The 15419-nt window shown below is 44.9% G+C and overlaps 1 protein-coding gene across 1 annotated transcript in view; it reads left to right on the forward strand.

The window, feature by feature from the left end:
- Window positions 1-15419, forward strand: part of TNFRSF19 (TNF receptor superfamily member 19) — a 141971-nt gene that overhangs the window by 125945 nt on the left and 607 nt on the right. Inside the window, exons 7-10 of the mRNA XM_063951676.1 lie at window positions 481-606; window positions 3569-3662; window positions 4535-4859; window positions 13765-15419. The exon at window positions 13765-15419 is cut by the window's right edge and continues 607 nt beyond it. Of these exons, the coding sequence (XP_063807746.1) occupies window positions 481-606; window positions 3569-3662; window positions 4535-4859; window positions 13765-13773 (554 nt within the window). The 3' untranslated portion in view covers window positions 13774-15419. The remainder of the gene's footprint in view (window positions 1-480; window positions 607-3568; window positions 3663-4534; window positions 4860-13764) is intronic.

Here is a 15419-nt window from a genome sequence, read left to right on the forward strand (position 1 = left end):
TCACCACAAGGTTACTAATTATAATAGTTTGTGACATGGATAGTAAATGATGAAATGCGTCCCCTCGCGGGTTCTCTACGCTCGCAATGTTTCAGGGTCAGTGGCTCGCTCCGCTCACCACAAGGTTACTAATGATAATAGTTTGTGACATGGATAGTAAATGATGAAATGCGTCCGCTCGCCACGCTTCGGGCTCGGTGGCTCAGTTTACTCGCCACAAGGTTACTAATGGAAATAGTTTGTGACATGGATAGTAAATACAGCAAAAGTTGTAAAAGTGGGAAAGAAAAACCCTGAAAAACATGTTGACCTTTTGGCCCTGTTGACCTTTTGACATTTTATCAACCACATCCCATGGAAAACGTTCATTGATTTATCAAAGACATACAGTTACTATTAGTTTGTTCTTTGGTCCACGCAGTGTGTTATTTGTAATGTAATATAGACAGCTCTCTCTCTCTCTCTCTCTCTCTCCTGAAGGGTCCGGTAGATCCCATGAAGTGCAGTACACCGGCTCAGAGCTGTTGTGCTTGGACAGACCTCCGCTCAGCGAGCACACACACAGGGCTTGCTGCCGATGCCAGCAGGAACCAGAGCAGTCTTGTGGTAAGTAATGAGTGCCATGGACTGTCTAATATACGGAGGCATCCGGTACAGAGCTGCGGACTGTTACAGTGGCAGCACAGAGCAGCCTCTGGTTACTGTCCTTACATGTAATACCTTAGCCCGCGCTCATATTGCAGTTCAGTGGTGATTTTGTGGTTACCCTGGGGATATTGCATCGAAAAGGCTGAGCCTTTTACTTTACTGAATAATGTAGTAATTAATAATTAATGACATGATCTTCTCCTGTCAGGTGTCCTCACAATGGCCTTCCAGCTATATATGACTAGAACTCCCATTAGGCATGGACAAGTTATTTTTAACCCGCAATCTGTAGTGCTTCCATATAATCTTATTACTCATACTGTAAGGCTGCAGTATTATTATTATTATTATTATTACATTTTATTTATAAGGCGCCACATGTGTTTCGCAGCGCCGTACAAAGGACAGTACAGGGGACAAAACATAGCATTACAGTAAATAAATAACAGAAATAGAGTACAGGTAACAGAGCACCACACGTTCTCAAGACATAATACAGCTAAGATGTAAGTATTGAGGGAGTGATCATCGTACTACTAGAGGCTGGTGGTCATAGATGGAGATGAGCCTTTACTAGCAGGATAAAGATGGTCGTTGAGTAGGGGAGAGCTGTGAGTGAGATGTGTTGAGACGAGGGCTTAGATAACAAGAGGAAAGAGGGCCCTGCTCTGAAGAGCTAACAATCTATTGGGGAGGGGCGACAGACAGATGACAAGAGGTGCAGGCAAGCGGGAGGTAGCCTGATGGCAGTATGCAAGCAAAGCTGAGATGTTCACGGCATGAGGCAGGGGGTGGAGGCGCGGCTTCAGTATTCCCCCACACTCCCCCAGCAGGTTCTTACTGATAGCTGATCACTGGTACTGCAAAGCAGTAGAATAGAATGTGGGACGCGACGGTGGAAATGCCCGGTCCATGGTGTGAGGGCTGGCATTCTGGCCGGCATCCCAGTGTAGGTCTGTACCTGCCGCTCTTATGTGACCTTACAGCTGGGAGATAGAACAAGGAAGCCAGCGTTTCTCAGCACGGAGCCCCATGCAACAGCCCGACGTGGAGGCCCCATGTTATAAATGTTGGATGTACAGAACTACACGCGTCCTGGGTGTTCATGCCATGTTTTTAGGAGACATGGTTCTCATAAATAGAACACTGAATCCGTGAGATCTGGTGCATACAAATATAATTCCCGATGCTGAACACATATGGAGCGATGTGATACATGTGGGAACTTATTTATTAGTAAAATCTGCATCATCTGATGATGGATATGCTGCTGGGTTCTCCCAGGACTGCCGCAGTGTGTAATAGATATCCACAAATCCAGCTTTATATCCTACTCTGGGTCTACTGGACCCCGGTTAGGCTTTGTGATTTTGGAGGAGTCTCCTCAGAAGTGTATCCTAACTGTACATCCCCATCTGCTGGTTTCTGGAATTTGCTGTGGACCTGTCCACGGGTAGCCTCCTTTTGGTCTGGAGTTGTTGCCTGTATACGGAGTACTTGTGTACAGTTTCCCTACTAGCTCCTCATCTGTGCCTTTTTGGCCTCTGCCTTGGTGACTCTCTCCCTTCAAACTTACGACTGTATGTGAATAATGTTTTAACTTTGGCGCGTTTGTGTTGCTAGGACTTGGAAGGCTTTTGCTTCTCCCTCTGTCCGCCACTGGGTGGCCCTGGTCAATGTTACGGTCTCCCATGAGCATTATGTATCAGAAGAGATACAGTGCCCTCTGAAGTACGATAGAATCTGGACCCTCTGGCAAGAATCTAGATATGTTCTTGAACCCCCTCCCCCGGATCATTCCTAATCCATTTATGGGTCATTTTATAGTGCCTCTGGCAGCCCATGCCTCCTACTGTGGTATTATGTTTGACTATTTTTTTTTTTATGCGCATAATGGCTATTGTCATGTTTTACGCTTGTCTTATCTATTGCTCTTTGTATGTTCCATAGGTACTTACCGCATTTTTTAGTCCTCAAGGTTGTGTCATAATATGCTTGTTTCTGTTGTTTTTGTTTTATCTGTTCTTACCGTCTGTATCTCTCTCCACTTGTTTTCTTCTGTTTCCTATTGTTTTTGTAGTATTGGAAAATGTAAAAAAAAAAAATTACATCATCTGCTCGGCTATTGGAACTCATTAGAGGTATCTGCGTTCCACTGGGTACTGTGCCTCCTATGCTGCAGTGGTTGTTAATTATACCTCTTGGCTAGAGACAGGCTATTTTGATCATATGGCTTCCCATCCATCCTTCTAGAATGTGTATTTATTGGATTTAATGCCTACAATTTTGTTGTAGATGACACTCAGTAACCCGCCACATTGTCCATTTCACAGTAGATCCTGTGGACATTTCTGTTCATTATCCGCTAAACCCTGCGTTAGCCATTATCTGCTACGAGTTGTCAGAGAGGGACCGGGATAGAAATCCTCACTGCCACATCTGCCCGGGGGGTTGAGAGCATTTTAGAAATTTAGTTTATTCTTCATTTATTTCTTGGTCCATTGCAGTAACCACACTGCAATTGTTTTCATGTGCGCTTCCCCACTCTCATTAGTCAACTGGTCAGAAAAAATGGGGTTCTTTGGAATCACTTTTAGATATTTGTTATATGCTGAAGATGAGCAAAATGTTCAAAACTGATCTACAAAACATTCATCTTATTCTGCATTTGGATGCGAAACTTCATACTTTCTGCCAGTGGAATTTGGCCTTAAGTTTTCCACTTGTTCCACTAAATCGCTGCAACATCACTTATCTGAAGTATATACTTCTAATAAACTGTAGATATTCTAAATGATCATTGCAGAGTGAGGTCCAAATATTCTCAGGTGCAGTGAGTAAGTGTATGTGGTCATATCTCTTGGTGCATGTGTGGGACCTGAAATATGACAACCTATAATAATCTATTTTCCTTCTTTAGGCCCCGTTCACTTGATCCCATCTTTGTGTTGTGATGAAACTTTCAGCATTGGACATGGCTGTATATTCCGATCGCACAGCACGCTGTGCAATGGGTAAGTCACTTTTATTCCAGTTAGGAAGTAACCCTTCAGCTTTTCTCTTCTGAGTTGTTTTAATATGCACAGAAACAGCAGCTTTTCTCTTCTGAGTTGTTTCAATATGCACAGAAACAGCAGCTTTTCTCTTCTGAGTTGTTTTAATATGCACAGAAACAGCAGCTTTTCTCTTCTAAGTTGTTTTAATACTGTATGTACAGAAACAGCAGCTTTTCTCTTCTGATTTGTTTTAATATGTACAGAAACAGCAGCTATTCTTTTCAGAGTTGTTTTTATTATGTACAGAAACAGGTCTTATCTACCTATGCATTGTATGTTCCTGGCTAGGACGATATGCAGATTGCATTTTTGCTAGTTTTTCCCCCCCACAATCCTGTTGGGAACCGCAGTCCTTCAAGTGCCCATAATAAATCTTGCATCACTGTTGCCTAAAGTGGCACTAGTGTTTATATAATCTCATTATTTTCTCATCTAAAACTATTTGATACAGTTTAAGACCTGCCCATAGTGTTTTTAATGTTTCTTTATTATTTTTTTCACGTCCTTCAAATAAACCCTTCTGGTACATTGAAGGGTGTTGATAGAACATACATTAGTGATTGCAAAGTGCGCTGGCTGACTCATTTTATTGTACTTATCCAGTAGTGCTACTCATTAAACCCTATGCCATATGATAGACTCTGTGCGGCTGACCCAGTTTTCATGACAATGCTGCCTGGTAATAGACCAGTGGCTGGAGACCTCACTGAGGAACTGTAGAGTGAAGTGATTGGCTGGTCGTCACTCAAAATGGCTGTCTCTGCTGTGTGTAGGTGTTGGGTGCACTTTTTAGGAAATAATTAAGACGTTTCTCTTGTTTGCTCTTTCAGGAATGCAGAGTCTGTGGCAGACATGATTCCTGCATATTTTGGATCCGCTTCACACTCGGCCTGCAGAGAGCTTGCAGAAACTTGGCCCCTTATGCAAACACCTCCTGGCACAGAGAGCGCTCCTGCCTGCGAGCCATATCAGGAGCCTATGGAAGGAGATGTAGACTCTTTGAATAGAGATACTGAAGAGCCAAGTAATTTACACACGCACAGTAACAGTGGAGAGACGCAACCTTCAGAGCATCTTCATGTATTAGAGCTGGCGCCGGGTCAGATTGCTGAAGGAAGTCAGCCTGAGGTTTCATGCACTGACCATGATAAACAGGTGACTACGTGAAACATGTAGAGATGGGAACAATTGCAGCAGGATAGGCCGTTTCACAGAAGCGCAATGGCCCAGCAATACAATATTTGATTTCTGCTATTACCTCTCCATTCCATGGATTACTATTCTAGGCAGAGTTAGGACATTTGCTTTACATGCAATGAATAGAGCTGAGACACTAGTGGGCAGTTCATTCTGTTTGCTGAGGTCAGGACAAGACTGGGAACAAGTAAAGCTGAAATTGTTTGGTGAAACGTGTTCAATTTCCTGGCGAAATACGCAATTTATAGTCTATAGATAAGGCTGGGAAAGGGACAGTAAATACAGTGGGGATTGAAAGTTTGGGCACCCCAGGCAAAAATTCATTTTAATGTGCAAAAAGAAGCCAAGGAAAGAAGGAAAAATCTCCAAAAGGCATCAAATTACAGATTAGACATACTTATAACATGTAAAAAAAGGTTTGATTTTATTTCCATCATTTACACTTTCAAAAGAACAGAAAACAAGAAAATGGCATCTGCAAAAGTTTGGGCACCCTGCAGAGTTAATACCTTGTACTGCCCCCTTTGGCAAGTATCACAGCTTGTAAACACTTTTTGTAGCCAGCCAAGAGTCTTTCAATTCTTGTTTGAGGTATCTTCACCCATTCTTCCTTACAAAAGTCTTCCAGTTCTTTGAGATTCCTGGGCTGTCTGTGACGCACTGCTCTTTTAAGGTCTATCCATAGATTTTCAATTATGTTGAGGTCAGGAGATTGTGAAGGCCATGGCAAAACCTTCAGTTTACGCCTCTTGATGTAATCCACCGTGGATTTTGAGGTGTGTTTAGGATCATTATCCATTTGTAGAAGCCAGCCTCTCTTTAACTTCAGCTTTTTCACAGATGGCATCAAGTTAGCGTCCAAAATTTGCTGGAATCTTATTGAATCCATTTTTCCTTCTACTCGTGAAAAATCCCTGTGCCACTGGCTGCAATACAACCCCAAAGCATGATTGATCCACCCCCATGCTTAACAGTTGGACAGTTTCTTTTCATTAAATTCTGTGCCCTTCCTTCTCCAAACGTACCTTTGCTCATTCCGGCCAAAAAGTTCTATTTTAACCTCATCGGTCCACAGAACTTTATTCCAAAATGCATCAGGCTTGTCTATATGTTCATTTGCAAACTTCAAACGTTTATTTTTGTGGTGAGGACGTAGAAGAGGTTTTCTTCTGATGACTCTTCCATGAAGACCATATTTGTACAAGTATCTCTTTATAGTGGAATAGTGTACCACAACTCCAGTGTCTGCCAGATCTTCCAGGAGGGATCGTGCAGTCAAACGTGGATTTTGACTTGCTTTTCTCACAATCCTGCGAGCTGTTCTGTCTGATATTTTTCTTGGTCTTCCAGATCTTGCTTTAACTTCCACTGTTCCTGATGACTGCCATTTCTTAATTACATTCCAAACAGAGGATATGGGCATCTGATAACGCTTTGCTATCTTCTTATAGCCTTCTCCTGCTTTGTGAGCGGCAACTATTCTCAGTTTCAGTGTTCTACACAACTGCTTAGAAGAACCCATGGTGCTGATTGTTGGAGCAAGGTCAGATGAGTCTGGGCTTTTAAAACCTTTGAGATTGACATCACCTGGTCTTTCCAGACGATGATTGAGAACAATCCATGACACTGCCAGGTCTCAGCTGTCCAAAGGGGGCAGTACAAGGTATTAACTCTGCAGGGTGCCCAAACTTTTGCAGATGCCATTTTTTGTTTTCTATTATTTTGATAGTGTAAATGATGGAAATAAAATTTCTCTATCGTCCTAGTGGATGCTGGGGTTCCTGAAAGGACCATGGGGAATAGCGGCTCCGCAGGAGACAGGGCACAAAAGTAAAGCTTTCCGATCAGGTGGTGTGCACTGGCTCCTCCCCCTATGACCCTCCTCCAAGCCAGTTAGATTTTTGTGCCCGGCCGAGAAGGGTGCAATCTAGGTGGCTCTCCTAAAGAGCTGCTTAGAAAAGTTTAGCTTAGGTTTTTTATTTTACAGTGAGTCCTGCTGGCAACAGGATCACTGCAACGAGGGACTTAGGGGAGAAGAAGTGAACTCACCTGCGTGCAGGATGGATTGGCTTCTTGGCTACTGGACATCAGCTCCAGAGGGACGATCACAGGTACAGCCTGGATGGTCACCGGAGCCTTGCCGCCGGCCCCCTTGCAGATGCTGAAATAAGAAGAGGTCCAGAATCGGCGGCAGAAGACTCCTCAGTCTTCTAAAGGTAGCGCACAGCACTGCAGCTGTGCGCCATTTTCCTCTCAGCACACTTCACACGGCAGTCACTGAGGGTGCAGGGCGCTGGGAGGGGGGCGCCCTGGGAGGCAAATGAAAACCTATTTTGGCTAAAAATACCTCACATATAGCCTCCGGAGGCTATATGGAGATATTTAACCCCTGCCAGAATCCGTTAAGAGCGGGAGACGAAGCCGCCGAAAAAGGGGCGGGGCCTATCTCCTCAGCACACAGCGCCATTTTCCCTCACAAAAAGGCTGGAGGGAAGGCTCCCAGGCTCTCCCCTGCACTGCACTACAGAAACAGGGTTAAAACAGAGAGGGGGGGCACTAATTTGGCGTTAGAAATATATAAAAAAGATGCTATAAGGGAAAACACTTATATAAGGTTGTCCCTATATAATTATAGCGTTTTTGGTGTGTGCTGGCAAACTCTCCCTCTGTCTCTCCAAAGGGCTAGTGGGTCCTGTCCTCTATCAGAGCATTCCCTGTGTGTGTGCTGTGTGTCGGTACGTGTGTGTCGACATGTAGGAGGACGATGTTGGTGAGGAGGCGGAGCAATTGCCTGTAATGGTGATGTCACTCTCTAGGGAGTCGACACCGGAATGGATGGCTTATTTAGGGAATTACGTGATAATGTCAACACGCTGCAAGGTCGGTTGACGACATGAGACGGCCGACAAACAATTAGTACCAGTCCAGACGTCTCAAAAACACCGTCAGGGGTTTTAAAACGCCCGTTTACTTTAGTCGGTCGACACAGACACAGACAGGGACACTGAATCCAGTGTCGACGGTGAATAAACAAACATATTCCTTATTAGGGCCACACGTTAAAGGCAATGAAGGAGGTGTTACATATTTCTGATACTACAAGTACCACAAAAGAGGGTATTATGTGGGATGTGAAAAAACTACCATAGTTTTTCCTGAATCAGATAAATTAAATAAAGTGTGTGATGATGCGTGGGTTCCCCCCGATAGAAAATTATGGGCGGTATACCCTTTCCCGCCAGAAGTTAGGGCGCGTTGGGAAACACCCCTTAGGGTGGATAAGGCGCTCACACGCTTATCAAAACAAGTGGCGGTACCGTCTATAGATAGGGCCGTCCTCAAGGACCAGCTGACAGGAGGCTGGAAAATATCATAAAAAGTATATACACACATACTGGTGTTATACTGCGACCAGCGATCGCCTCAGCCTGGATGTGCAGAGCTGGGGTGGCTTGGTCGGATTCCCTGACTAAAAATATTGATACCCTTGACAGGGACAGTATTTTATTGACTATAGAGCATTTAAAGGATGCATTTCTATATATGCGAGATGCACAGAGGGATATTTGCACTCTGGCATCAAGAGTAAATGCGATGTCCATAACTGCCAGAAGATGTTATGGACACGACAGTGGTCAGGTGATGCAGATTCCAAACGGCACAAAGGTGTATTGCCGTATAAAGGAAGAGGAGTTATTTGGGGTCGGTCCATCGGACCTGGTGGCCACGGCAACTGCTGGAAAATCCACCGTTTTTACCCTAAGTCACATCTCTGCAGAAAAAGACACCGTCTTTTCAGCCTCAGTCCTTTCGTCCCTATAAGATCATATCTGCCCAGGGATAGAGGAAAGGGAAGAAGACTGCAGCAGGCAGCCCATTCCCAGGAACAGAAGCGTTCCACCGCTTCTGACAAGTTCTCAGCATGGCGCTGAGACCGTACAGGACCCCTGGATCCTACAAGTAGTATCCCAGGGGTACAGATTGGAATGTCGAGACGTTTCCCCTTCGCAGGCTCCTGAAGTCTGCTTTACCAAGGTCTCCCTCCGACAAGGAGGCAGTATGGGAAACAATTCACAAGCTGTATTCCCAGCAGGTGATAATTAAATTACCCCTCCTACTACAAGAAAAGGGGTATTATTCCACACTATATTGTGGTACTGAAGCCAGAAGGCTAGGTGAGACTTATTCTAAATCTAAAAAATTTTTGAACACTTACAAAGGTTCAAATCAAGATGGAGTCACTCAGAGCAGTGATAACGAACAGGAAGAAGGGGACTATATAGTGTCCCGGGACATCAGGGATGCTTACCTCTATGTCCCAAATTTGCCCTTCTCACTAAGGGTACCTCAGGTTCGTGGTGCAGAACTGTCACTATCAGTTTCAGACGCTGCCGTTTGGATTGTCCACGGCACCCCGGGTCTTTACTAAGGTAATGGCCGAAATGATGATTCTTCTTCGAAGAAAAGGCGTCTTAATTATCCCTTACTTGGACGATCTCCTGATAAGGGCATAGTCCAGGGAACAGTTGGAGGTAGGAGTAGCACTATCTCGGATACTGCTACAACAGCACGGGTGGATTCTAAATATTCCAAAATCGCAGCTGATCCCGACGACACGTCTGCTGTGCCTAGGGATGATTCTGGACACAGTCCAGAAAAAGGTGTTTCTCCCGAAAGAGAAAGCCAGGGAGTTATCCGAGCTAGTCAGGAACCTCCTAAAAACAGTGCATCATTGCACAAGGGTCCTGGTAGAAAATGGTGGCTTCCTACGAAGCAATTCCATTCGGCAGATTTCACGCAAGAACTTTTCAGTGGGATCTGCTGGACAAATGGTCCGGATCGCATCTTCAGATACATCAGCGGATAACCCTATATCCAAGGACAAGGGTGTCTCTCCTGTGGTGGTTATAGAGTGCTCATCTTCTAGAGGGCCGCAGATTCGGCATTCAGGATTGGATGCTGGTGACCACGGAGCCCAGCCCGAGAGGCTGGGGAGCAGTCACACAAGGAAAAAATTTCCAGGGAGTGTGATCAAGTCTGGAGACTTTTCTCCACATAAATATACTGGAGCTAAGGGTAAATTTATAATGCTCTAAGCTTAGCAAGACCTCTGCTTCAAGGTCAGCCGGTATTGATCCAGTGGGAAAAACATCACGGCAGTCGCCCACGTAAACAGACAGGGCGACACAAGAAGCAGGAGGGCAATGGCAAAAACTGCAAGGACTTTTCGCTGGGCGGAAAATCATGTGATAGCACTGTCAGCAGTGTTTCATCCCGGGAATGGAAACTGGGAAGCAGACTTCCTCAGCAGGCACGACCTCCACCCGGGAGAGTGGAAACTTCATCGGGAAGTTTTTTCCACATGATTGTAAACCGTTGGGAAATACCAAAGGTGGACATGATGGCGTCCCGTCTGAACAAAAAACGGGACAGGTATTGCGCCAGGTCAAGAGACCCTCAGGCAATAGCTGTGGACGTTCTGGTAACACCGTGGGTGTACCAGTCGGTGTATGTGTTCCCTCCTCTGCTTCTCATACCTAAGGTGCTGAGAATTATAAGACGTAGAGGAGTAAGAACTATACTCATGGCTCCGGATTGGCCAAGAAGGACTTGGTACCCGGAACTTCAAGAGATGTTTACAGAGGTCTTATGGCCTCTGCCGCTAAGAAGGGACTTGCTTCAGCAAGTACCATGTCTGTTCCAAGACTTACCGCAGCTGCGTTTGTTGGCATGGCGGTGGAACGCCGGATCCTAAGGGAAAAAGGCATTCCGGAAGAGGTCATTCCTACCCTGGTCAAAGCCAGAAAGGAGGTGACCGCACAACATTATCACCACATGTGGCGAAAATATGTTGCGTGGTGTGAGGCCAGGAAGGCCCCACAAAGAAATTTCAACTCGGTCGATTCCTGCATTTCCTGCAAACAGGAGTGTCTATGGGCCTCAAATTGGGGTCCATTAAGGTTCAAATTTCGGCCCTGTCAATTTTCTTCCAGAAAGAATTGGCTTCAGTTCCTGAAGTCCAGAACTTTGTCAAGGGAGTATTGCATATACAACCCTCTTTTGTGCCTCCAGTGGCACTGTGGGATCTCAACGTAGTTCTGGGATTCTTCAAATCACATTGGTTTAAAACCAGTCAAATCTGTGGATTTGAAGCATCTCACATGAAAAGTGACCATGTTCTTGGCCCTGGCCTGGACCAGGCGAGTGTCAAATTGGTGGTTTTTTTCTCAAAAAAGCCCATATTTGTTTGTCCATTCGGACAGGGCAGAGCTGCGGACTCGTCCCCAGTTCTCTCCCTAAGGTGGTGTCAGTGTTTCACCTGAACCAGCTTATTGTGGTGCCTTGCACCTACTAGGGACTTGGAGGACTCCAAGTTGCTAGATGTTGTCAGGGCCCTGAAAATATAGGTTCCAGGACGGCTGGAGTCAGGAAAACTGACTTGCTGTTATCCTGTATGCACCCAACAAACTGGGTGCTCTTGCTTTTAAGCAGACTATTGCTAGTTGGATGTGTAATACAATTCAGCTTGCACATTCTGTGGCAGGCCTGCCACAGCCAAAATATGTAAATGCCCATTCCACAAGGAAGGTGGGCTCATCTTGGGCGGCTGCCCGAGGGGTCTCGGCTTTACAACTTTGCCGAGCGGTTATTTAGTCAGGGGCAAACACGTTTGTAAAATCCTACAAATTTGATACCCTGGCTAAGGAGGACCTGGAGTTCTCTCATTCGGTGCTGCAGAGTCATCCGCACTCTCCCGCCCGTTTGGGAGCTTTGGTATAATCCCCATGGTCCTTTCAGGAACCCCAGCATCCACTAGGACGATAGAGAAAATAAGAATTTACTTACCGATAATTCTATTTCTCGGAGTCCGTAGTGGATGCTGGGCGCCCATCCCAAGTGCGGATTATCTGCAATACTTGTACATAGTTACAAAAATCGGGTTATTATTGTTGTGAGCCATCTTTTCAGAGGCTCCGCTGTTATCATACTGTTAACTGGGTTTAGATCACAAGTTGTACGGTGTGATTGGTGTGGCTGGTATGAGTCTTACCCGGGATTCAAAATTCCTCCCTTATTGTGTACGCTCGTCCGGGCACAGTACCTAACTGGCTTGGAGGAGGGTCATAGGGGGAGGAGCCAGTGCACACCACCTGATCGGAAAGCTTTACTTTTGTGCCCTGTCTCCTGCGGAGCCGCTATTCCCCATGGTCCTTTCAGGAACCCCAGCATCCACTACGGACTCCGAGAAATAGAATTATCGGTAAGTAAATTCTTATTTAAACTTTTTTGACATGTTATAAGAATGTCTAATCTGTAATTTGATGCCTTTTGGAGATTTTTCCATCTTTCCTTTGCTTCTTTTTGCACATTAAAATGAATTTTTGCCTGGGGTGCCCAAACTTTCGATCCCCACTGTATGTACTGCTCTGTGGTGGGGTTGGGTACGAAATGTCGATTGTGCATGATGTTGTGAGCAGAGAGGCTTTGGCATGCCTCTATGAGCTCTGTCTGCTCTGCATAATGCATAATCCTCCTGCTCCTGCACTTTACCTCATGAGAACTGTGGGTGTGTACTTGGCAGCCATATTTTGTAATCTCCCAGAGAAATATTTGTAAAGGTATAATGAGAAAATATCCAATACATGCTTAAAAGTTATTTAACTGACTTTTAACAGAAGGAAAAAAATAGAACACTTAATGTGAGATTTTGTAATAATAATTATACACCTCCAGATAACTTTAGAAAATATTTGTAAGCAGGATGAAGAACAAAATCTGCAGGTGTTTGGTATCACCTCTATGTAAGGATGCCATCTGCTTGTCCTTACCAGTGTTCATTTAATGTAAATGTAACGTGGTATGATATTAGGATATCCCACTGTCCTAATATCCTAATAGGACAGTCTCGATTTGTGGACCTCAAAAGTAGGTAGCGTTTTGCCCAGGAGCTTCTGGGTTGGTTGTGGCAGAGTGGATGGATCATGGGTTTGGGTTATTCTGTCCTGATTTTACATATGTAACCACTTAACTGACCATTTTTTCCCTCACAAAACCGCTCATCAATTGTCAGTTTTTTTTATTACTTAATAAAGTTTAAAAAGTATTTTTAATAATATATTACAATATTTTATTTTAAAAAATATCTAGGGGATGGTTTACACCCCCCACCCCCAATTTCCCTTGTGTCCATTGGGCCCTAATTTTAAAATAACTTCCCACCGACCATTTGCAATAGACCCCCCAGAGGTCTTAAATCCTAATAATAGTACCCTCCACACCCCCTTAGTAGTAGTAGTAAAAAAAAATGTACCCCTCTCCCACCCCCCACTAGTGATTCATCACCAGTGCCCCCCCCCCCTCCTCCCCCACTATCCCCAACTACCCATGAGCATATTTCCCCCCCATGCAGAGTATGTGTCAGGGGACCTTGCTGCAGCTGATCTCTGTACCCCTTTCCGCATTGTGATCCCCGGCTCATGTGCTCCAGAATATGCAGGCCGCACAGCAGTCTGGGCAAGATTCCGGCAGTGATGTCGGCTGTCAGAGACCGCTGCGTTACTGCAGGGCACCTGAGGAGCCAGAGGAGATCCGTTCCGCAAGCCGGGGCACACAGTGGGCAGTACTTTGCATACTCCTGGCTCTGGTTGCATCAGATGCAATTATACCAGACAAGGGGTTAAATGGTAGCAATTATGTAACTAAACTTGTGCTTTGATATAAATCCATTTAGACATACATTCATTAAATTGATGCATTAACTAGAAGCTAGATTACTATAAATGGTTGAGAAGAAAATGTTTCAAGCAAGAGAGAGAAGTTATTTTATACCGTTACTCAGTGCCGATGTCTCTCTCATTTGCAGGAATGCTGAGTGATTGGCAGAGTAAATTTCCCATTGGAAACTGTCAGCAATGTCAATGTCCATCAAGATCATCTTCATAGAGAGCTACATTTATGGGCACTTTGTGGAGTATAATGGAATCGGGTGTTTCATCGTTCGGGGATTTGTATTCGTGTGGGACTTCTGAATGTGACTACAGTAAATATGGCCCATATGTAGAACACAAGGACGTGTATACAGGGAGAACATTGCTGAACTAGGAAATTTCTAGGAGACGTTTTGTTCAAGAAGAAAGCTTCACCTGAGAAGATCAAGTGGATTATAAAGCCAAATGCATCCGTCTAATTATGTAGTGACCACCATCACACGCTTCTGCTCTTACTACAGGAACATTTATGTAGTGACCGCCGTCACATTCTTCAGCTGTTACTACAGCAACATTTATGTAGCGACCGCCATCACACGCTTCTGCTCTTACGACAGGAACATTTATGTAGTGACCGCCATAACACGCTTCTGCTCTTACTACAGGAACATTTATGTAGTGACCGCCATCACACGCTTCTGCTCTTACGACAGGAACATTTATGTAGTGACCGCCATAACACGCTTCTGCTCTTACTACAGGAACATTTATGTAGTGACCGCCATAACACGCTTCTGTTCTTACTACAGGAACATTTATGTAGTGACCGCCATAACACGCTTCTGCTCTTACTACAGGAACATTTATGTAGTGACCGCCATCACACGCTTCTGCTCTTACGACAGGAACATTTATGTAGTGACCACCATCACACGCTTCTGCTCTTACTACAGGAACATTTATGTAGTGACCGCCATCACACGCTTCTGCTCTTACTACAGGAACATTTATGTAGTGACCGCCATCACACGCTTCTGCTCTTACTACAGGAACATTTATGTAGTGACCGCCATCACACGCTTCAGCTGTTACTACAGGAACATTTATGTAGCGACCGCCATCACACGCTTCTGCTCTTACTACAGGAACATTTATGTAGTGACCGCCATCACACGCTTCAGCTGTTACTACAGGAACATTTATGTAGTGACCGCCATCACACGCTTCAGCTGTTACTACAGGAACATTTATGTAGTGACCGCCATCACACGCTTCTGCTCTTGCTACAGGAACATTTAGGTAGTGACCGCCATCACACGCTTCAGCTCTTACTACAGGAACATTTATGTAGTGACCGCCATCACACACTTCTGTTCTTACTACAGGAACATATATGTAGTGACCGCCATCACACGCTTCTGCTCTTACTACAGGAACATTTATGTAGTGACCGCCATCACACGCTTCAGCTGTTACTACAGGAACATTTATGTAGTGACCGCCATCACACGCTTCAGCTCTTACTACAGGAACATTTATGTAGTGACCGCCATCACACGCTTCAGCTGTTACTACAGGAACATTTATGTAGTGACCGCCATCACACGCTTCAGCTCTTACTACAAGAACATTTAGGTAGTGACCGCCATCACACGCTTCTGCTCTTACTACAGGAACATTTATGTAGTGACCGCCATCACACGCTTCAGCTGTTACTACAGGAACATTTATGTAGTGACCGCCATCACACGCTTCAGCTCTTACTACAGGAACATATATGTAGTGACCGCCATCACACGCTTCTGCTCTT

Source organism: Pseudophryne corroboree, chromosome 2 (assembly GCF_028390025.1).
Source record: "Pseudophryne corroboree isolate aPseCor3 chromosome 2, aPseCor3.hap2, whole genome shotgun sequence".
Classification (NCBI taxonomy): domain Eukaryota; kingdom Metazoa; phylum Chordata; class Amphibia; order Anura; family Myobatrachidae; genus Pseudophryne; species Pseudophryne corroboree.